General features: G+C 36.6%; 1 protein-coding gene and 1 long non-coding RNA gene across 2 annotated transcripts in view; both read right to left on the reverse strand.

Annotated features, from left to right (window-relative positions):
* Positions 1 to 11,190, reverse strand: part of LOC129737766 (uncharacterized) — a 39,340-nt gene extending 28,150 nt beyond the window's left edge. The window contains exons 1-3 of the mRNA XM_055728928.1: positions 11,173 to 11,190; positions 8,936 to 9,049; positions 8,771 to 8,876 (exon numbers count right to left, since the gene is read on the reverse strand). Coding sequence (XP_055584903.1) covers positions 8,771 to 8,876; positions 8,936 to 9,049; positions 11,173 to 11,190 — 238 coding nt within the window. The remainder of the gene's footprint in view (positions 1 to 8,770; positions 8,877 to 8,935; positions 9,050 to 11,172) is intronic.
* Positions 11,191 to 11,630: 440 nt separating this feature from the next.
* Positions 11,631 to 12,083, reverse strand: LOC129741115 (uncharacterized). Its single transcript, XR_008736428.1, has 3 exons — positions 11,948 to 12,083; positions 11,812 to 11,880; positions 11,631 to 11,747 (listed from the first exon to the last, which is right to left on the reverse strand). It is a non-coding gene; the product is annotated as an uncharacterized LOC129741115 (long non-coding RNA).
* Positions 12,084 to 21,916: the final 9,833 nt, after the last annotated feature.

A 21,916-nucleotide genomic window follows, 5' to 3' on the forward strand; every position in this document is an offset into this window, starting at 1 on the left:
TCTGAAGATGCGAAACGAATCGACATAATGTTTGTAATAAATATAATTATAATAATATATAATTCGGTAATTTTTACTGAACCGTGGAAAACGTTCAGTAATTTCAGCTTAGGATGCACATCGCATAATATGAGATGATTCGAGTCTCCAGAAGATATTTCAAGCGAAAAAATTTCTCTGAGGAACACATATGAACCTTAGAGGCTTTGTAAAATTAATGTTTTCGCATAAAGCGGAGATGACTTCTCGATTTTGATCATACTGATGTTAAAAAACGTTATAATAACAAATAAATTTATTAATTTGCTATGTATCAAATCAGACAAAATACGCTAATGATCGGCTTCATTTATCACTCACTCACTGCCTGATCCATTCACTCCTGATCGAAGACCAACAAGATTCGCCATATGCATTGCGCATTGGTGAGATTCTAATTTGATGATGGTGCTGCCCTGTTTTGACTGCAAGCATCGTGCGAGGTGGTATTTTAGCGATGAATTGAACGATCGATGATCGGGTAGGTCCAGTAGCAATCAATAACGAAACCCGACCGCTGTACGTTCAGCTACGAAGTGCAATCAGAAACATTCATTGAAAATAAGTGATTTTCGGAACACTGGTCGTCTCCCAATGCATGAAAAAAATTGAACTGACTGAGAAAACTGCATGCCTCGTGGATTTCACGGTACCGTTTCCTGAGAGCTGCATCGAATTCGCCAAAATGCTTTAATTAGCTAATGGTAAATATTTTTTGTCTTTTGTTTTGATTTTCGTTCGATTTCCATATTTCTTTTATTGTAGACCCTTGGGCAGTGGGCAGATGGGGTTAAAATAATCGAAATCGAGAGCTGATCCTCGGCAAGAACCTATATCGGAGAATGCTGGCAGCAGCACCCCGAATGTGGAGCACGCAGCACGCAACAGCAGGACCTTTCCGGGAGTGTGCTAGCAGCAGCCAAATAATATTCCCAATAATGTGTGGTTCGAAAAGAATGTAACAACTGAATCGTTCCGGGAGAGTACTAGCAGAGTTTGGCCTGTAATTAATTGATAGTCTCCCGAACAACTTATCTATATTACTACAACCTGTAAAAAGCAGTAAAACACACGCACGCATGCACATACACACACACACACACACACACACACACACATCACTTATTTTCATTTCCCAATTTATAGCATTGATGCATGGTATGGTTAAGTTTTATTGAGGAATATTTTCCATCTTTCTAATTTAACGATTAACTCGAAAGCATAGGAAGTTGTCTTTGTTTCAAAAGGATTAATTTTTGCTTTGTACAGCCACAAAAACAATTTTTGTTCAAAAAATTAATGAAAGGTTTGTGTATAAGAATATTACCATTTATTGAAACTAATCATAAGTAAAAATAAATTATTTGATACAATTAATAAAATAAGTAAAACAATTTCCATCGTTTATGGAATTTTTCTAGGTCATGACTTTGATATCACAATATCAGGCCTCTCGAAAATCAGGACAAATCCTGAAAGATCAGGACACCTGACACCCCTGCTGATATTTGACACGAGGAAATATTTCAAGTGGTTTGAAAAATTTCAACATGACAGTCGCCATTCGAGCAGTTTCACTCGACTACCATAATACGACATTTTGCTCGACTCGTCAGTGACTGGAGTCGAGTCGAGTTGCTCGAATCGTTTTATGTAATAGGCCCCTAAATTACACAACACAGCATTACACATCGTGACTGCAAAACTCAGCCCATAGTGGCTATTATTTGTCTGTTACATCACACAACACAGCATTACATATCGTAACAACAAACCTCAGCCCACAGTGGCTATTATTTGTCTGTTACATTACACATCGTAACAACAAAACTCAGCCCACAGTGGCTATTATTTGTCTGTTACATTACACATCGTAACAACAAAACTCAGCCCACAGTGGTTATTATTTGTCTGTTACATTACACAACACAGCATTAGACATCGTGACTACAAAACTCAGCCCATAGTGGCTCTTACTGTTTGTTACATTACACAACACAGCATTAGACATCGTAAAAACAAACCTCAGCCCACAGTGGCTATTATTTGTCTGTTACATTACACAACACAGCATTAGACATCGTAACAACAAAACTCAGCCCACAGTGGCTATTATTTGTCTGTTACATTACACAACACAGCATTACACATCGTAACAACAAAACTCAGCCCACAGTGGCGATTATTTGTCTGTTACATCACACAACACAGCATCAGACATCGTAACAACAAAACTCAGCCCACAGTGGCTATTATTTGTCTGTTACATTACACAACACAGCATTACACATCGTAACGACAAACCTCAGCCCACAGTGGCTATTATTGTTTGTTACATTACACATCACAGCATTAGACATCGTAACAACAAACCTCAGCCCACAGTGGCCCCTATTTGTCTGTTAAATTACACAACACAGCATTACACATCGTAACTGCAAAACTCAGCCCATAGTGGCTATTATTTGTCTGTTACGTTACACAACCCAGCGTTACATACACGCTCATTTTCTTATAACCATTTATGGTTCTTAAATAACCATTTTATGATGTTTACTTCAAAATCGCCAATATGGTTATTTTTCAATAATTTTTCTAGAAAGAATTTTAACCATTTTGGTGGTTTTCGAGTATAAACCATAAAATGGTTGAATAATTTGATATCGCCATTTTGAAAGCGATTTAAACTGCAGCCAGACGCCCAAGCTAATTTTTTCTTCCGTGGAACAGCATCCAGTTTCCTGAAAAATCGGTTCTGGAAATCGTGCAAACTTCGGATTTGTAGAAGATGGAGAAAGGTGAGTGATTTATTCTAATTATTTGTCGATCCCAACATCATGAACAAAGTAAAATTTCAGAGTTCCGATTGGATGATGCCGGTTCAAGTCCGTTTGATAAACCAACAACATTCAATAGGACGAGGACTCACTCACCGGTCCATCGTTACCAGCCACTGCTAATGGAATACAAAAGGAATTGTTTTTCACACCGCCCGGAAGGAGCTGGAGCACCACCCGGAGGGAGGCCAAAATGTTCGAAAAACATCAAAGATTATTCGCCAGACCCGCCTCCTCCACCCTCACCCCGTTAAGGATAGCAAACTAGGGATAATGGTATTGGCCATCCCGCAAGAGCTCGTTTTTTTTATCAGGTTTCGGTAACGCTCGTGGGGGAATTTTACTCCTGCTACCAGATTATTCGGCTGCTGTTGGCGTTTGCTTGAAACTAGGTGGTTTATAAGTATTAAGTACAAAAACAATAAAATTAATGTTCTGATAACTCTTATTGTTTCAATTCCTTCAACAATTGCAATCAAATCGCACAAAACAGCCCTTACGGTTAAAAAATAACCACTTTTGAATTTCTACGGTTATCTTCCATGCGGTTAAAAAACACCCGCATACTAAAAAACTATAGCTCAAACAGTCTATACGATACATCTACAGCTCCAGAAATTGTGATTGTCTCTGTAAAAGTAACTGTTTTATTAAACTTTACTTCGACAACGTTAAAAACGAAACATGAACGTTTATGTGAAAAAGTGATGCTATCTGGAAAGGTGAACGAATGGTATGCACGATTTACTTAAATTTTTCTCTAATCGTAAAAATGATTTCGAACCGTTACCCATAGCGTTGATGCGGTCTGTCAAAAATGACCGAGATGCGGATCAGAGATGCCATATGATTTTGCAAAAAATCAGTTGAAGTTTATGAAATCTTTAAGATTTTTTAATATACCTCATCGGTTACTGTTTTATTACAGATTTGTTTGATTTTCTTATCATTTAACTTAACCTTAAATCAGGACATTTAAGAGATAATTTTTCAAAAATGAGGACAATTCAAGCGTTTTTCAAAAATCAGAACGGTCTCTCGAAAATCTGGACAAATCCAAAAATATCAGGACACCTGGCACCTCTGATAATAGCTGTCACGACTGCTAGCAGTTTTGATAAAAACAAGAAAAGAAAGAATAAGAAATTTGAAAAAAAAAAAGATGAAATTGCAGCAATTTCGAAAGAAATTTTGGTGCTGTGCTGCTTCAACGTACCGGAAAGTCGGCACACCGGGTGCCGCACTAAGGAACCTGTCGACAGTTCAACAGCTATAGGCGAAGAAATGCAGTTTTTTTTCAGGTGAGTTGGATTGGAGGTGTTTTCACTTGCTGCTTATTTGGTAGCCAAATTTTTGAACGTTCCAATTGTAATATTATGTTTCTGATTGATTATTATTATCATTTCATTTTAGGTGATGTCAGCAAATACAGCGCTCTTCTATGCAGCCCGAGACGCCGCCGGGGGGCCTTCCCTTGTTTGTGTTTGGAGGCGCTATAGACCTCGGCCGGCGCTCGGAACTAATAGCTGGATCAGAGGAATCCTCGGAGAGAATAAATTTAAAAAAAACCCTGTTTGCCAAAAAATGTAAGTTTATTTAAATGTAAAAATAAAAAGTATAGGGAAATTCAATTATTGTAAATAAGAAATCCAAAAATCCAAAATATTTCCTTTTGGTGCGTCCGCCATTAACGAGTACGGTTCCCATAACCATAAGTATAACGTTGGAAGACCGTTTTGTGAAATTGTATCACTACTATTACTGGAAACGTTCAGTTACAAGCGCACATCAAGGGTAACTATAACGATAACGGTTTGGAACTCTTAATACGTTTCTATAAGCGGTTTTGGGAAGTTATCTTCACTATTTGTAGAACAGTTCTCTCATATAAGTGTTTTAACAGTTTTTAACAATTACATAACCTAACGACATATTAAAAATAATGTGACTTCGGAATTGACGATTCAACCAATATATTTCACAGTTTGAATGAGCGTTTGCTAAACGTTTTTTTACACTTCATCAAATCGTCGTTTGACTTTTAAAGAAAATGTTTGGCTACAATCCTCATTTATGCGGGCAACCATATTTCTACTTCTCCCCGAAAAGTCATTTTATGGGTTCTCATGGAGAACTCATAAAATGGCATTTCCCGGGAAAAGGTCAAAAATGGTTATTTTTGAATAATAAATGGTTTAATAGTTTCTAGCGTGTATCGTAGCATCCAAACTGCAACACATTTACACATTTACATAACGAATAGTAAAACCCTAAATTTGCTCGTAATACAGCTCCCTGACCTTCTATTCTATCAGGGAGCAACCAGTGTTCAATTGAGTGCCAGTGCTTAGTCCCTCTGGTGTATTACGGTCTCGTCCAACTCCTTCCCAATTCATGTACCTAGCTTTCCCCCGCGGTGAGAAGTTTTAGCCTCAAAAGGGCTCTGTAATTTCTCACAAGCTGCCGCATAAAAAAAAAAAAAAATTACGAATGCTTTGACTGAAAATCAACTGACAAAAAAAAATTGGATATCTTGATTTTTTGTTTCGTTTTTCGTCACACAAATTTCGAAATTCACCGAGAATAGTTCTCGACTTTATTCTTAAACGGTTGCTTCCTGATTCCGATCTGAGCTAATAGATTTATCCGTTGCTAACTGATCTCTGCCAACTCTTTCTGTGTTCCTTTTTTTTCAGCAATTTCAAGGACAAGCGTGGCCCAGTGGAATTCTACATAGAACTTTCGTTCGAGGTGGCCGCCCTGGTCGTTGACTTTGGACATCATCTGCACATGCTGCTGTGGGTCAAAGTGTTCCTTTCGTTGGCCAGCCTGGTGATCATCATGCAGTTGCACTGTCTGATCAACGATATCCAAAGGAAGTTCAAGAAGTACCGTAGCAGAATTCTGACAACTGTGCCGTATGCTGGGAGAAGATGGAAATCATCCGAAAGCTGCCCTGTTCGCATTTATTTCATAAGTAAGTTGGGACTATAATCTATTTGAGTTTAAAGATTTTTAAAGATTTTTTTTTTTGTTTTTTAGCTCATGCCTTCAATCTTGGTTGGAACAGGACACCAGTTGTCCGACTTGTCGGCTCGGATTGAGCGTTAACAATGCCAATGTGGCCAATATTTTGCAGCGAGAAATGGACCGGGACGAACAGCAAACAATCACTTCATTCTTTAATGGCTCTTGTTACGTGGTTGCCAAATTTCTCGGTGGAAGTGACTCATATTAATTCGGTCCCGATTTCCACTCTCTACGCTCATTGTCGATCTGAGAATATCGCGATCGATCGAAGTCACAATTGATAACATCCTAGAAGGGCGCCTTCAGATGCCGGCTGGATTACAAGAGTTTGAAGATAACGGCGACCACCGCAAGTTCCGGCGCTTTTTCATCTCCGAATTGGCCCGATGACCTTTATGTCGATGATAACAACTTCCATCCAGCATCCTCGTCAGCAGCATTCGCCATCATCATCATCATCGGCGGCTTCCTCGCTCAGCTCCGACAGTTCCTCCGCGCTGCCGCATATGATTGGGGCTTATTCTGCGAGGCGAGTGACGTGAAGTGACTTAGATTTTGAGAGTCACCGTATTCTAGCAGGCGAATGCCGTGACTTGAATGAACTTTAGGTGACTTGAATGAACTTTTTTTACTGTCACCGTATTCTCAGAGGCGAATGGCGTGACTCAAGTCGGTGGCAAGTGACTTTTGGAGTCGTAACCTATATTGCAAGTGACTCGGTAGGAAAAAAAAGATCCTCTAAATTTACATAATTTCAATGAAAATTCACGACAGTAAAGATGAAAAATGATCCAAAAAATGTACAACGAAGGTATTCTTAGAAATTTGGTTCAATTATAATGGAAAAATTTTCAAATGCAACTTTTAAAAAAACCCCTTTTATGCATACAAAAGTTCTCAGTTCTGCTGTCCAGAATCTAAGTTTTTAAAAACTTTCAAAACTTTGTAAATTTAGGATATTACGATTTTTGGCTTGAAATAGTTTTTTAACTCTGAAATTTAAATCAGAAATTCTGATTTTTCACGCACACAAATAGCAATTTATTTTTAAAAAAATGTTCGGATTCATATTTTAGATTTTTTTTTTATTTTCTTATTACTTTTTTTAAAACCACAACACTACCCACTTTACAAGGCATTTTTAATTTTTGAGCCGGAAAAGTTTGCTTCAGCCTACTGGTGCTCCGAAACGAGCTGGTTCCATTCCGGTTTCTCACTCTTGTTGTTGTCCGGCAGCACCCGGAAGTCTCCTGTGTTCGGCCCAGTTGAAGTTTCGGAGCCGTGGTGCCCGTTTCCGTCGTCACGGCCATAGACGTCTGCATTTTGCTCTGGTGCAGTAGCTGAGAGAAAATTAGTCTGAAATAAATCGAACACATTAATATTACAAATAGAAATTCAATTCAACAGAAATTACCTATTCGCAGCGTTCAATGTTTATTTTTATTTGGTTAAATTTTAACTCTGTGTTCATCCGCAAGCTACAAGATGAATCATTTTGTAGCTAGCGAATGAACAGAGCGGCAAAAACCATTGAAATATCAAGGAAGGTGAAGCATAATTATGTGCATATTTAGTTGGAAACTAAAAATCATCTTTTCATGCTGATTTAAGTACTTGAGCTAGATTCAAACACAAAATAAAATACTTAGCAAACAAATCACAATGTGTTTACACTAAAAATTTTAAAGCAAGTGTGCAAAATTGTGCATGAAAAAATATTATAGAGGCTTACACCGTGGTCTATGCCACCAGCGAAAAAATAAAAATAGCAAACATATTTGGAGCAACTTTTGGTTTTGTTGCAAATTGGTTCAAACCCATTTTATTGTCCCCCCATAATTGTATGATCTAGTGACTTACGTGTGTTTATTTTGCACCATCTTTGACGACGTCACTGCCCTCTTCGGGGCTACTTCAGGCTCGATGATTTTGCACGACGAACTGCGGGCTTCCCACTGTCCCAGTGCCATTGGCTCCGGCGAGATACGACGCGCTTTGGTTGACCTCACCCGTGCCGTATACTGTACACCGCGCTCGGTGTGCTTGCTAATCCAATTCACCAGTCGTTATTCCTTGCACAAAACAAATTCGTCGACATTCGCTGCTTGTGCGACACGCTTCGGTTGACCTCACCCGTGCCGCACCGTTTAGTTGGTGGCTCCTCACCAGGAAGTCACTAGAAGAAAGCTGCACCGCACTTCCTCTTCTTTACGCGACCCTCCTCCACGTCACGTCTGATTACCCGGTCCGATTTGTGGGAACTTGATTTGTATTTAATGATGCTTGACTTCGATCCGAAGCTGAAGAAAACTCACGCTTCCTCCAAGCGCACGAGTTCGTTTCGGGATCCGGTGCCCGAAGATGTCGTCCGTTCCTGGCAAAAACTCCTTCACCCTCGACTGTGTTCGAAGGCACACGCGTTCGCAGCGGTTCCGTAGACCCAATGTTTTCTCGATGAAAGGTCGAAGCGCTCTGTCATCAGCTGTCCCAAGATCGGTAATGTTCTGCTTCAGATCCCAAAAAAGGATTGGCTATGCGATGCTCCTCTTTCTACAGCTGCTATCTGGCCGTTCGGTGCCCAAAAGGGGAGAAATTGGTGGTCTTTCCAACCCAAACGATATGCCAAGCAGGCAACTCAGCTCCGAGGCAAGTGGTTCCCGGAATTTGTCTCCACGCTCTGCTATAAACAACTGTTCCCGAAAGGGAAAGCGAAGTGTACGGCAATGGTGCCGATACACGAGCCAGTCGTCTGACGATCGGTTCGCAACGGTTTGCAAAAGCCGCATATAAAAAAAAAAAGGCCCTGTCGGATGAAGAGTTCCGATCAGCAACGGGAATAGTTTAAAAAATGATGGTCTACTCACTCTTACGGCCTTTTTCTTTAGCTGGTTTAAATTTTCCCCAGCGATCACCTCGTGTCCGCTTTTGGTGGTGGCGGATTTTCTTTTTGCCTCTGCCGCCAAGCGAAATCTGCGGAGTAAGGGCTTCGGTAAGCGCGCTGCTTTAGCAGGAATTTAATTTCCGCTTACCTGTGGTTCCGAGGGTGATATAACCGAACGAAATTCACGCTTCGCGTGCTGGCGACAAGGTTGCTGGCTCTTGTTGGCGGAGCAGAATATTTTCGGGCCCTGTGGTGGAGAAAACTGTTCGAGGGAGTTTTTAAAATCGCACTCTGGATAGCGACGATGATGTATCCGCTTACCTGCGGCAAACCGATAATGATGCGGCAATATGTTGCCGTTTTTCAGCGACTTCACCACCGGTTGCACTTTTCCAACCACTTTGCCTGATTTTTTCCCGGAACTGCCTTTTTGTTAGCGCCACTGCTGCCAACTTTGTGGATTTCAATCACTTTTCGTGCAGGTATTTGTTTGTTTTTGTTCACCGAGGGGTGATTCGTTTTCATTTTATTTTACACACTGCTAGATAATTACGAGGGAATGGGTTAAATTTAAATGTTTGCAAGTTCGCTCAAATATCGTATCAGAATAATAATGAAAAAATCTTAAATGTAACAAAAAAACTGATTTGCATCACCTGATTATGTACGGACATTGGGCAAAAGTCATTTCAGATGAACTTCAACGAAATGTCAATCCAAGAAAATTATTCGAATTTTCAGGTACGCAATATTTGTGTTTGCATATGTATTAGTAGTTTGAAAAATTAGCAAGCTTTAATAAAATCAGTCATGCACATATTGTTATGTATGATTTTTTTAAATTGAATAATAGCTTTTTAAAGTAATAACCAAATAATTGCTGGATTAATTGCTGGAATTGTTTGTGAAACTCGATTCAACAGCATGAAACTTTTACACGATTTGATTTGTTTTACTATAATTTAAAAAAAAAACAAATTTAAACAAGTTTGAGAAAAATATTTGAACTTTTTATTTAAATTCAAACCCTACGTAAAAATTATTTAAAAAAACCATGTTCAGTTATTGTTTTTCAACAGATTAGTTTACTTGCAGCGCTCATATATTTTAATAATAGAATGAATTCGAAGCTTATGATAAACATATCTTGGTCACTGGATACTAGATTATTTTAAGGGAAATAAGTAACTTTAACTTAAAACAATTGTACCTAAATCATTGGCTCATTCCGAGTTAAAAAGAAAATATTAAAAAATAAAAACAAACAGGTGATAGATATCTAATATTTATTTAAAAGTTATTAAACAAAACAAATAATTTGAAGCACGTTTTCTCCATTTAGTTTCATGGTTCTAAATAAGAATCGGTTTGAAAGGAACGATGTCCTATTCAAATCAAAATTCTTGAATTGTACTTTTTTAACTTAATTGCAAATAAAGTATATACAATTTGAAACCTGAATCTGAAATATATGAAAGTAAATCTTAAATCTTTGTTTTGTAAGAGTTAAAAAATCATCAAATTTGTGTTGACAATTGACAATTGTTAAAGGGTCTTTAATCAATAATAATCAAATTTGTGATAATAATGCCAAACGATTTTGCATATCTTTATCCTGATTCCATGAAAACTAAACTTCAATTTTGCTCAAATAGCATATTTTGTTGGTATCAACTGAAAACAAAAACATTTTAAATAAAGCAGTCGCAATCATGAAAATAAAACGGTTTTTCTATTTAAACTAACAATGGCGAATTTTCTAAAAATTTTCCAAAAAGCGAAAGCCTTATCTAGATTAGGAAAACTAAACTGAACTTTTGATTCCAAATACAAAAGAATCTGAACTTTGAAAACTGAATCTGAAATACATGTGAAATGAAATCTGACACCCTGGTTTGAAACGGATTTTGAAGTCTATAAATCTAAATTATGAATCTTTAAAAGAATGTTTATATGAAATTTTAACATTTAATTTGAAATATGTTTTTTAAAGGTTCTTAATTTTGAATTTACATGGATTTCAACAAAAACTATATTTATCTGACAATCATTAATATAGAATGAAATTTTGGATATCAGTTTTCAATTCTAATTTGATCTCTGAAATTGGAATTCTCTATTTATTTAACATTTTGATTCTACAATTTTATTCCTAATTTGAAATTTTAACACGTACAAAAATGCAAATCCCAATTCTCAGCATGAACTAGAACTAGAATTTTGCTTAGGAACTTACAGCATATTTGAAAAAGATTGGTTAGATTTATTTAAGTCTGCATTTGGTTTGGTTACATAAAAATTAAAAGCTTTATTTTCAAGCTCTTCATGATTGTGACGTCATCCAAGAAATTGAATATCACACTACCTTCTTTGAATGTTCCTTACATGTTTGACAGTTCGCATGGTGAACCCGATGAAACTGGTTCATTCTTCTGGAACATCAAAATGAACATCAAGCCCCAGAGGCGATGAACTAGTCACCTGGAGTGAGTCGCCTCTCAGAATACCCCGACTATAGTCACGTGACTACGACTAATGTGACTCCGAGTCACTTCATTCGCCTCGCAGAATAAGGCCCACACACTCATCTGGCGCAACCCCTTATAGTGTAGTTTTGATCCGTTATCGGATAAGACTGGGTTAACTCCTTTTTGGTGTACAGGCCTTGTACCCTTTATAGAGTACATAGGCTGTACGTCATATCGTCGGGTCAAATTTACACATTATTTGAAACGCTTGAGCTCTGTGAAGATGTGAGCAGTTTCAAGCGACAAGTAACGTTGCATGCAAGGAATACAAAATGGAAATGAAATGACATATTTTCAAACAAAACATAATTTATTTCTTCGCTTTAATCATTTCACTTTTTTTTTCTTCACAAATCATTTTTAACATTCTACCGCTCGATTTCAGCCTTTTCGGAGCATGATGATTTCCGCAGCTTGTGGTCACAGGGCAACCTGTTGAGCGAATAATTGATTGTTAATTGATGGTTTAGTAATTTATTCGTAGTAAAATGCTTACCATTTACCAGCGTAGTTTTATCATGAAGCATTTCTGGTTCGGAATCCTCCTCATGTGCCCACGCAAAGTCTGTGAAGAGAATCATACATATGTTTTAGAAACGAAACTATTTTGACGACAATATTAAAATACTTACTAAAATCCTCCTCCAAACAGTCCAGCGGACTTGCAACAAAGCGATTCAAAATTTGACAACACATAAAACTACCCGTCTTGATGCGTACCCGGTCTTTTCAAAATAATGTGTAATATTGACCCGACAAATTGACCCGTTATTTGACAGATAATGCGGGTTCGTAAAAACGGGTCAATTTTACAACTTTCAGGTGTTCCGCCAAATGAGTGTGCATTGTTACCGGTCATGGCTACAGCCCTAGCAGAAGTATTAGCAACGATAATCATATTAGTAACATTAGTAGTACCAGCAGTAGCAGTAGTAATAGTAATTAATTACTTACCAGCTTTTTCGGTGACTTCGGCCGGGGAGCGGTTTTCCAAAAGCTCAGAAGAGCGGGAACGAATTCTGTAGAGGAGAAAAATCGATGCTGCTGCACGTTATGAGGAGAAGGTTAGTAGGTTTTTCGCGTTTGGAAAGCGCTCATGAGCCAGTGTTATTTTAAAAGATCTTATTTGATGTTGAATTTTGTTTCAACGATGATTTAATCTTAATTTCAGAATTATGTTCCCAAATTTTAAATTTTATTTAATCTGAATTAGTCAATTTGGTCCCATATGATGTCTAATGGGAACTCTGAATCTTTACTCTTTATAATTATTTTAATTTGGAGAAATCTGCTTAAATTTGAATATATTGTTGCTAAATTTATAACATTTGAGTTAAACTTATAATTATAGATTACTTTCGGAAAGTGGCCATAATCCTGAGCGAGATGGACGAAGCTTTGCAAAAGTTTGCGGAAAAGGGTCGTAACTCGTGCCCCCAAAAGCAGTTGTTGGTAGAAGAATTTTTGCGACACTACACAGAAAAAAATAATGACTATTAAGTGTCATTGAAAATGGATACCATTAAAATAAATCAACCTGTAATTTACTAAACATGTAAATTAAATTGATTTTGTTGAATTTTAAGTGAAAAATCATTGAATATTACAGCAAATGTCCTGTAACAAAAAGGAGCATGACATTTGCCGTAGTTTTACAGGTCACAGTCTTTATTTTTAAGGGAGCATCTTATTACAGGTCATTTCAGATTACAGAAAATTTTCGGTTGATTATCAAAATAAAAGAAATTGTTTGCCAGCAACTGTTACTTCCGCGAAAATATTTCGAAATAGGAATAGAAGACGATATATTAGTAAAACGTCGCGTTAAGAGTTGACTGCCTAGAAAAGTGCCCCTTCTAACAGAGGTGTGAAAAATTCGTGTCATTTTTGATCGGGAACGGTGGCCCTGAGGAAATCGGTAACCAGAAGTAAGTTACCATTTTTATTAATAAAATTAAGTGCAGTTTAACATCCTTTACCCCTCAACCCCAAGGAATCATACAAGTCTACAAAGTTCTAAAAAGTGAAGCTACATTATACATTTTTATTTACGTGTTATTTACATGTAAAAAATAAAAAAATATTAATGATAAGACACATTATCACTGATATTTACATTTCAATGCTTTTCAAAGTTTGTTTTTTTTCAGCTGTGTGCTGTTTGTTCCGATGGATTTTGCTAGCTTTCAAAGTAAGAAATGAATTATATTATGCTCAATTGTTTAATATAGAATTGAGTTTTTTTAAGCTAAGTTGTGGTAAAACGTTTATGCGTGTCGATCTGCTGACATTCACAACAATATTATGGCGCCAGCACTAAATTTTACTTCGGAAGTCCGGACTTCCGATCCCGAACTTACTTCCGAACTTTTGACAGTTGTGTTTAAAAAATAACAGTGTATTATATGCAACGTTGCCACACTTAAATTTGTATCCACCAGCGTATCTCTACATACTTTAAGCGGGCCAACATTGGTACAAATGCGATGAAATTTTGTCGCTGTGAACACGATTTGCATCGTGTATGGCACTGCTTGTATGATCGCCCAAACGGTTTGAGTAAAATCGGTCGGGATCGAAATATTTTGTACAAACTACCCTCTGCCGGGGTGGAAATGTTTTTTTATGTTGCTGCTGTTACTGTTTTCGCCAGCAATCGTTTGTGTTCGTGTGAAATATACTCTTCCGGGCAAGAATGAGATACACAAACGATTCAAATGAATTTGTGGCAACGTTGATTTTGTGTGAATTTGGCGCACGCTTAAATAAAACGACTCAATATGTTTTGGTCGGAAGTCAGCCATGATGCCAGTTCACCAAAGACGTTTATAAATTTTTTATCTAAACGCACAATAACAAAATTCATCCGCTCCGTGTTCGTGTTTGAGCTGATTCCATTTCGCCGCTGGCTGCCTGAAACACACGCTTTGAAAAGCTGACGTGACGGTCCGGTATTAAATCCGATGGGGCCACTGTTAAGTGAAGCGCTTCGCAAGAAACCGAGACCAAAGATTGCATGGACAGTGTAACCGCAACTGCCAAAAGATCAATACGCTCGGAGTGTTTTTGTTTTAATATTAGCAATGGTTATAATAGTGCATTTTTTTCCGCAGAAAGAATCCTAGAGAAAAATCCCACCCCGATTCCAGCCCCGGCAGGGTAGGTACACATTAATCGAAACCAGAAGCTCAACGCCGAAACAAAAAGTCGTTCCCGAGGATCCCCGTCTTGTCAAGGTTTGGCAGCCAAACCCGCCACCACTTAAAGCTCCGGTTTTGATTCCGAGTAAAAAAACAATACAACTAAAAAGGTAAAGGAATTGGGTTGAAGCTATAGAAAGCGAGATTAAAATGATTATTCTTTTTTTTTATAGTTTAGCACTTAAATTGAAGCGCCCTGTACAATAATGTTCAAATTTCGCTTTACAAACAACACTCGGCTGACGCTGTCGGAAAGATTCGAAAAAATGAGCAATGGATCGTCGATCGGATACTGCGATTTGGAAAATGCGCATCACGAACAATAGCTCCGGTGAGGAGTTGAAGGTGAAAATCGGGAAAGAAGCGAGAGAGCCCAGTGAGCTCGATAAACATAATCACGGGCTCCGTCTGATCCTGATTCGTCGAAAAACTCATGATTACTAGGGCCATCAGTTTGTCTACGTTGGATGATGCACCCGTTACGAATATTATAAGAGCCGTGGGTGTTGGCGGAATTTGGATTTGGAGGTTAGTTGTTTAAAATTTTATTGCTCACAATTTATGTAACATAATATGAATTTTAGGATTTTATATATTAAACGAAAGGAGTGGTGAAACATGAACGCTACTAGGAGTTCTGGGAACGATCGTCGGCGAGGCATTGACAAAAAGTTCCTATCTCCAAGTGACAAAATAAGATGCCTACCAACCTATTTGATCAAAGGGAACAGAAGAAAAAAAGAAATATTTTGAAATGCCCTACCGTTATCGTTGTCAAAAACAAAATGGCAATTTAGTTTAGCTTAAATATCCATGTGCATTCTCGAAAGATGAAGAGAAAGTTTTCGCTACAAATCAAAAGCCAATTATACAAGGTATAGCAAAGTTTAAGCTTATGTGACAGTGGATGTTAGGACACAATTGCAATCGAATTTACTTTACTTTAATATACTTTTAACAGAAGTTTAAGAGAAACAAATACGTGTTTTAGTTAACAACAATAAATGAAAAAAAAAGTGTAGAGTAAGGTGGGGTAAAAGTACGAGTCGGGTAAAAGTACGTTTTGAGATTATCACAAACCGAGAACAGTAAAATTCAAAACTCTGGCGTGGATCGATAGTGATTTGGACTGCAAACAACCAGCCATAATTTTTTTTTCGTAGAAATTGAAAATTCTTCGAAAAATGAGGAACAGTAGCTTTTTTTGCTTGAATGATGTAATATTTCAAATAACGGCAAACATGATTGTGCAATCAAAAGTCTAGCTTTCAATGAAAGTTTTAATGTGTCTTTTTAGTTGTTTTTAAACACTATCAAATGCCGAAGAAAGAATTTAATTACTATGTCTCTGTTCTGCACAATATACCGCGAATCGTAAGAAATCTTGAAGGGGCAAAAGTACGAACTATGAATGGGGCAAAAGTACGCATGATATACAGGGTTTACTGAAGTAAATCTAAACGGAAAGTTTTAACTTCTTTCTAAAATTCACTGGGATTATCAGCGCATATTTTTGTTTCTACAAAGACTTGCTCGTGGAAAAAATAGCTCAAATAAGATGAGAATTGGATTATGTAAATCTGTTGAATATGGACAATTTACATAATCCATAATGATAATGATTTAATCTCCACAATTAGTGGAGAACTCCAAATTCACGCAGGTTATTCCCTCATGTGTGGGATTTGTATCAGAAGTGAACACAGAAGTTACTACTGTAGGCAAGGATTGATAAAAAAAATTTCCCTCTTGACTTCATGCAGAATTGTGTAATTTTGAATGGTCGTACTTTTACCCCACATTATTCGAATTTTTACCCCGGCGGTGGGGTAAAAGTACGTTTCGATAGCAGTGAGGCATTTTCCCTACTGCTATCAAATGCGTCGATCGATTATCTTAGTAATTTTTTAGAATAGAGGCAAAAGTCTAAGGAATCCAATGCTGTTCTTGGTTTTTTGAAAAAGCATCTGTAAAATTTTCTAAAAATAGGATTGTACTAAGGTCGTACTCTTACCCCACCATACTCTAGTAATAAATTATGATTATTCGAACAAAAATTGCTTTATTGAACTATGATATCATTCCATTGGAGCAAAAAAAAAATCCATGCAATTACATGTCTACAGCGTATTACAGTGTTTTAAAATTACAGGCCTGAGATTTTTACTGGTCAATGAATTTTAAAGGCGCACTGAAAAATAAATGTCTTCGACCTGTAAATTTACGGTAAATGTCCTGCTCCTTTTTGTTACAGGATTTTTGCTGTAATTTTACAGAAAATAATTTTTGCTGTGTACCACGGCCAGTTGACGTTACATTGTGCATCGCTGGTCTTCAAGAATGAGAAACAAATTAGCCGGGAGGCCCGGGATGTCACCACTAAGTGGATGCCTTTGACGTTCCTATCTTACAATTGTAAAGTCCCAGAATGCGAAGAAATCTGACTGGAGCACACCAACAATGTGAGCAAGCAGTTGGTTGGATTTTGTAAGCAGGGTTCGTTCCGGTGTTGCCAGAGCAGAAGCATCCTGCTTTCGTGTGGAAAACATCAAATGTCGATTATTGTTCAAGTTTTAACGCGATAACAAAATTTGGAACACAGCAGAAGATCTGATCAATCAGGTAATCGTAAGCTTTTAATACAAAAATTAATAATAATTTTATTTTATTTTTTCTTTCATTAGTGTAGGGATTAGGACTGATAGATGAATATGTTATGCAAAGATGAATGTAAAAGACGGAACGGTTTGAATGTGTGTGTGTGTGTAAAATAGATTGCGCGTAACGTTGAATTTGAACGATTTTGTGAACGCGCTCCATCGAACTCTTGAGAGTGACAAAAATGAGAGAAACGAGAGTTTAACTACGGATGTGTTGATGTTATCTCTTACCGAATGAAAAGTTATGTGAGTGTGAATGTTTGAAGAAAAAAGTCAGTTAAGAAACGATGTTTGAAACGGAAACATGCGTTTTTCGGGTAAGAAGTAATCGAAGCGGTATCGAATCTTGGTTTTATCACCACAATTGGTCAGATTCAAACGGAATATATATCGTCCGGTCACTACACCTGGGATTCTTAATAAGATTATCGAAGGAGTTTAAGGATCCCTACTGCCTCCTGGATCCCCACACATGAATTGCCTGGAATGTAGAGGTAATTTATGCACTATGGAAAGAGGTGAAAGAAAAATTGTCATTGGAAAATGGTATTGGTGAGGTCTTCTGGATGATCGAAAGTTGACGCCTACATACTACAGTAAAACTGATTGAGCTTAAGTTCGTAGAGAGAAATATAGTTGCGTTTGGTTCTGTTATGTATTCTAAAGAATTATACGAACGAAGATAACTACTCAAATATTGTCTTAGAAACACATGTAAGAGCGAGAATATGTTTGATGCCCTTTGTCAGTTTGAAGACTTTTACTGAATTAAATATGATGAGAGGAGGCAATTTAAGAAAAATGACAATAGTTAGAGTTAAAATAATTTTAAAACTACTAATTTTGTACTTAACAAATTTTTAAGTAAACACAAATATGGTCATTGAGGCTTTGTAGACAGGAAAGACGGGAACTGATCCAAACAGAATTTTCAATCCAGTAGGTAGTATAAATGTTAAAAGAAAAATACTGAAGGAAAAGTATTAAGAAAAACCAAAAACAGCATTTTTGAGAAAATTAACAGATCTTGAAAATTTTGCTCATATAAGTCGAAAGGCGAAAATTCTCGAGTAAATAAAAAGAAGAAATTTGTGATAAGTTAGAAAAAAAAGGATTTGGTATGATTATCCCTTTAATGTTGTTTTAAAACAATATCAATCAAAATCCAAATATCTCGGAAACGCGTGGATGTTTTTGAAAGATGTATCGACAAACAATATTTAAGTGATTAAAAGGAATTAGCCCAAGGTATTTTCAATTTCAATGTTTATGTGAGATATCTAAAATAGTATGCAAAAAATGCAAAATTTATTTATTTTTTTTTGGTTTTTGAAAAATAGCTGATAATTCTTCAGATTTGCAAATTCTATTAAATTTTTAACCTGCACCCAATTGAAAAGGTTTGGAAAAATTTGCAAAATCGTATTCAAATGAAAGCACGACTCAAACCTGTTGAATTGTGTAATTCGAGTTAACATGTAATTATTTCACTGAATAACTGATATTCTCATATTAAAAAAAAATCATACATTAAAGGTTTATATAGAACAGGTCCTGATAAAAATACTTTAAATAAAGTTACAAATAAAACTATTTTGTATCGCGAATTGCGATAAAGTGAAATTTGGAAAATCTTTAAATCTTTGTTATTTTTTTAAACTCAAGGAAAATTTCGAAGTACAAAAAGTTAAATATGAAATCGAAATTCCTTAAAATATGTAACATATTTATGAATTAGAAGGTCGTCCGATAAAATCATGATATGAAATATAGTTGTGAATCAATGTGATGCCAAATTCCTTTCTTTTGTATAATTTAGTTTTAAATGTTCAGCTCTTAAAAAAACATGAAGGCTTTCAATAGAAAATAAAAAATTATATGCTTCTTTGTAAAATCAAATTGGGTTGTGAACGATTCAAAACACATTTTTAAATAAAAAAAAATCAACCAGCAGATGAAATGACCAATTGAACTCGAATAAAAGGAAATTTTAATATATTATAAAAATAAATAGACTATGGCCATCTGATGAGCAAAGCAATCAGAAAAGATAAGCTGAGAAAAACTTAAAAAGGGCCTAAAAGCAATCGTGTTTTTTTTTTAAATTTTACAAGGTGAAAAACTATCAATCAAGAAAAAGGAATTGCAGATTCGTGATAAAATGGTAAATTTATAATTTGCGTTTAAATTGCTTAGGCAAGAAGTAAAAAAAGAAAGAACGAAAGACAAATTAAAAAAAAAAAAAAACAATCGTTATAGTAAAATATGTAAACTCTGCAGAAACTATGGGAACTATGTTTGGACAGGAATTTAGAAAAATATTGACGGTTTAAAAAAAAGTATAATGTAGAAATCGTCATAAGAATTCATGTTTAAAAGAATAAAAGAGATAATTTGTCATAACTAGAAAGTTTTGATTTCCAAAGGAATGTGTGAAATTTTAAGAGTAGGCAAGGAGGCGGATGTAGGGATTAGGACTGATAGATGAATATGTTATGCAAAGATGAATGTAAAAGACGGAACGGTTTGAATGTGTGTGTGTGTGTAAAATAGATTGCGCGTAACGTTGAATTTGAACGATTTTGTGAACGCGCTCCATCGAACTCTTGAGAGTGACAAAAATGAGAGAAACGAGAGTTTAACTACGGATGTGTTGATGTTATCTCTTACCGAATGAAAAGTTATGTGAGTGTGAATGTTTGAAGAAAAAAGTCAGTTAAGAAACGATGTTTGAAACGGAAACATGCGTTTTTCGGGTAAGAAGTAATCGAAGCGGTATCGAATCTTGGTTTTATCACCACAATTGGTCAGATTCAAACGGAATATATATCGTCCGGTCACTACAATTAGGTCCGTCAATTTTGATCCGACACAAATTGGAAGAGATGTCTATTTTTTTTATTATCCATGTTGATAAGAAGCGCGTTCAACAGCCAATTGAAATCGGTTTCAATCGATTTCGATTGGTAAATGGTTGTTCACTCAGCCAATGTTTTGGTCGAAACTAATCCAATTGACGTCCAATCAAGCCAATCGAAATAGATCGAAACCAATCGAAAACGATCAAGCTCGGAGGCAGGATTCGTTTCTATCGATTTCTATTACACTAACACACATGCAGTTGTTTACTGTCAAAAACAGCTGGTTTGGTTTGTTTCAACTTCTGTTGCATGTGACGTGGATGTGAGTCGTGCAGTGCAAGTGAAAGTGGAGTCAATCGGTGCAGCGTCGGTGGTACAGTGTTATGGTGTCAGTTGCTGCAGCTTGGTTGGTGTGATCCTTGTTCGGTGGTGTGGTCCGTGTTCGGTGGTGTGGTCCGTGTTCGATGGTGCGGCGCTGGTAGCATCGGTCGGTGCTGTGTCGGTGTTGCTGTGTTGGTGGCATCAGTCGGTGTGCTTGCTGCAGCAAATGATGAAAAATTGCAAAGCAAATGCAAATTTGAACTGGATGTTGTCCTTGTATCTGTCCGATATGACACCAAATAAATTTAAAAACAATCCCCCGAGTTTTATTTGATAATATTATGTTAATAATTATTTATTTTCCATATTGATCATGAGTAGATTCATTTTAGATTTTTTCATGAAGGGTATATAGGGTTTTTCTTCAAGGCGCATAAATGAAGAAACTTTTTTGGTTTATTAAAGTTTTATTGTAATGCAGAGCTTAAAATTATTGTAACGGAAGTACTCTCAGAGTTTCCACAACATGTTGGCCGCTTGCTGGATAGTGTCTCACTTTTCGTCCAGTGATCCTGCATGTTTCGATTGAAAACATGGCTTCCAGAGTAGAAAGAAGATTCCGTTTCTTGGCATGCCGAATGCTCTGATCCGGATCTACCAAGAATGAGGCAGCAATTATGACCAGATCGCAGTTTCAACCGCAGCACTGATGTTGATATTGCTCTGGTTGGTGATGGCCAACGTTTGCAGTCCGCAAATTTTGTCCTCCGTGCTATATATAAGATGGTAAAAATGATAAAAATGTTGAATAAGGAATTATTATGAAATATGATTTATTATTCCATATTTTTTAACATATTTCTTGAACTACGAATGCTGGAGCGCTCAGTCGAATAGAAAATGACAACAAACTAAACGCATTAGGGCTGTCCCAACGGTAGGTGCAAAACACGGTTTTCGACCACGCTAAAACATTTCGGCTGGCACCGGTGGCGTAAATTGCTGTTTTAGCACAGTTATCGATTTCAAAATTCCCAACAGTTATACGCCTTTGTTCCAAATTCAAGCAAATTTGGAACAGGATTTCAAAATATACGACAGACCGATTTAGACGTTTGGGGCTCACGCTGAGAAAATTTTAGCCAATGATGATTATTTTCACACATGTTTGGGTAGCATTGGGTGTAATAATTGTTTCTTTTTGAGAAGTTATTTGAATGTTTTTTCTCGCCAAAACCGGTCAATACGTAACACAAATTGAGAAAACATGTTAACAAAAACCATGTATCATTTATAAATAATTTATGTAAAACTATTCTTGACTTCATATTTCAATAAATAGCTTTTGGCCTCAACGAATTAGTGAGCCCAGTCAGCGTTTCTCGAGTTCAAACGTTATATGAACTTTCATTTTCAATAACAGAAACATTCTAATGAAATTAATGCAAAACAACAATAAACTTTTAAAAAAAATTAAAAAATTTGAATATCCGTGTAATGACCGGTTTTTGTACAAAGTTGTTAACAATATTTATAATCCATCATATTTCACAATTTTA

This window comes from Uranotaenia lowii, chromosome 1, assembly GCF_029784155.1.
Source record: "Uranotaenia lowii strain MFRU-FL chromosome 1, ASM2978415v1, whole genome shotgun sequence".
Lineage (NCBI taxonomy): Eukaryota > Metazoa > Arthropoda > Insecta > Diptera > Culicidae > Uranotaenia > Uranotaenia lowii.